This window comes from Olea europaea, unplaced genomic scaffold, assembly GCF_002742605.1.
Source record: "Olea europaea var. sylvestris unplaced genomic scaffold, O_europaea_v1 scaffold29479, whole genome shotgun sequence".
Classification (NCBI taxonomy): domain Eukaryota; kingdom Viridiplantae; phylum Streptophyta; class Magnoliopsida; order Lamiales; family Oleaceae; genus Olea; species Olea europaea.
In genome coordinates this window covers 1-1390 of record NW_019248085.1, presented here as the reverse complement: position 1 = coordinate 1390, position 1390 = coordinate 1, and the positions used below count along the sequence as shown (strand labels likewise).

At 34.2% G+C, this 1390-nt stretch overlaps 1 protein-coding gene across 1 annotated transcript; it reads right to left on the bottom strand.

The window, feature by feature from the left end:
* Positions 1-21: 21 nt before the first annotated feature.
* On the bottom strand, positions 22-986 carry LOC111384598 (the record flags this gene model as incomplete). Its single annotated transcript, XM_023008907.1, has 3 exons — positions 22-376; positions 477-672; positions 806-986. Coding segments are annotated over 3 exons (492 nt in total), but the record flags the coding sequence as incomplete, so codon positions are not given.
* Positions 987-1390: the final 404 nt, after the last annotated feature.

Genomic DNA, 1390 nt, shown 5'->3' with positions numbered 1-1390 from the left:
CACACACACACACACACACACACAAATGTTTTGGTAGTCTTTTATCATGTATCAATCCATTTTCATGTAAGAATTTTATCAAGAGAACAATTTCAATAGAAATCAATAAAACAAACCACATCTACAACATAAAAAACTCCAGGGAAAAAAAATAGATTTTTATCAGCGAACTTTAGAATTTTTTACAGTCTAAAAAGATAACAGATTGAAAACCCACAAATTCCATCATATCCTTAGAATTTACATTAATATTCAATTCAATTAAATCTGTGAGGCTTCAACAACTCCATCAATAAGGAATAAAAATACCTTCATCAAGATAATATCAAGAAGTTCCGTTCCCGCCTTTGCATCACAAGCCTCTGATGGTTCATTACTATCAACACAAAAAACAGAATATAAATATATAATTCATAAAACGACAAACCAATAAATTAAATTAAAATTAAAAGAGAGAAAAATTAACAAAATCGTACGTGATGTGAAGCAAACGAGAGGGGGATCTGATGGGTTCATCAAATCGAAGGGGAAGACCAACCCTGCGAGGCTTGGGACAAACGACGCCATCAGAATCACCCTTCTTTGCCATGTCTCCAACACAACCCACCAATGAATTCTGTTGGTATACACACCCGTTCATGGTTTTTGCCTTATTATTCACAAATCCAAAGCCTAAAAGACAAACAAAAACACCCAACTTCAGATCTATACATACAGATTACATAAAACATATAAACAAAAAATCAAAAGGGTATGCATAATTTCTGAAAATAATTGGTATACACAAAGAAAAGATGAAGGTTACCTGGGAGTATTATCTGGCAAACGAGTTTTGCCAGGCTTGGAAGAGAGAACAAAAGACAGTTTTGAGGGGTGCGAGGAAGGAGGATAAAAAATGGGGATAACTGGCTATTAATAGGAAGAAAATTGATGCTTGGGTGGGGTCGGGGGAAGAAGGAGCGCGGCTGGTTCTTGGTGTGATAGGGCTAAGATGATAAGAGTGCGAGGCATTGTGTTGAGCACGTGTTACTTTTATAATATATTTGAATTGTCAAATTTTAATTTAATTTTGATATTTCCATAATTAAAAAAGAAAGGGAAAGTGAAAAATTGAGAGAAGAAGACCGTGTTTGGTGTACATAGGGATGGCAATACCCGGCTCTCCACTTTTACCCTCGTGACGAGCCAAGTTGGTGCTCGTTACTCGAGGGTTGAGCTCGGCTCACGAGCTCGCCTAATTTTTTATTTTTAAATGCAAAAAATAGGTAAAACAAATAAAATCTATGTTTGTTTTACAAAAAAAACAAATAAACCAAGAAAAAAGATTTAATTAATATGATCTTTTTCTTTTTAAAAGAGATAAAATATAAACCCTTATCTTTTATCAAAA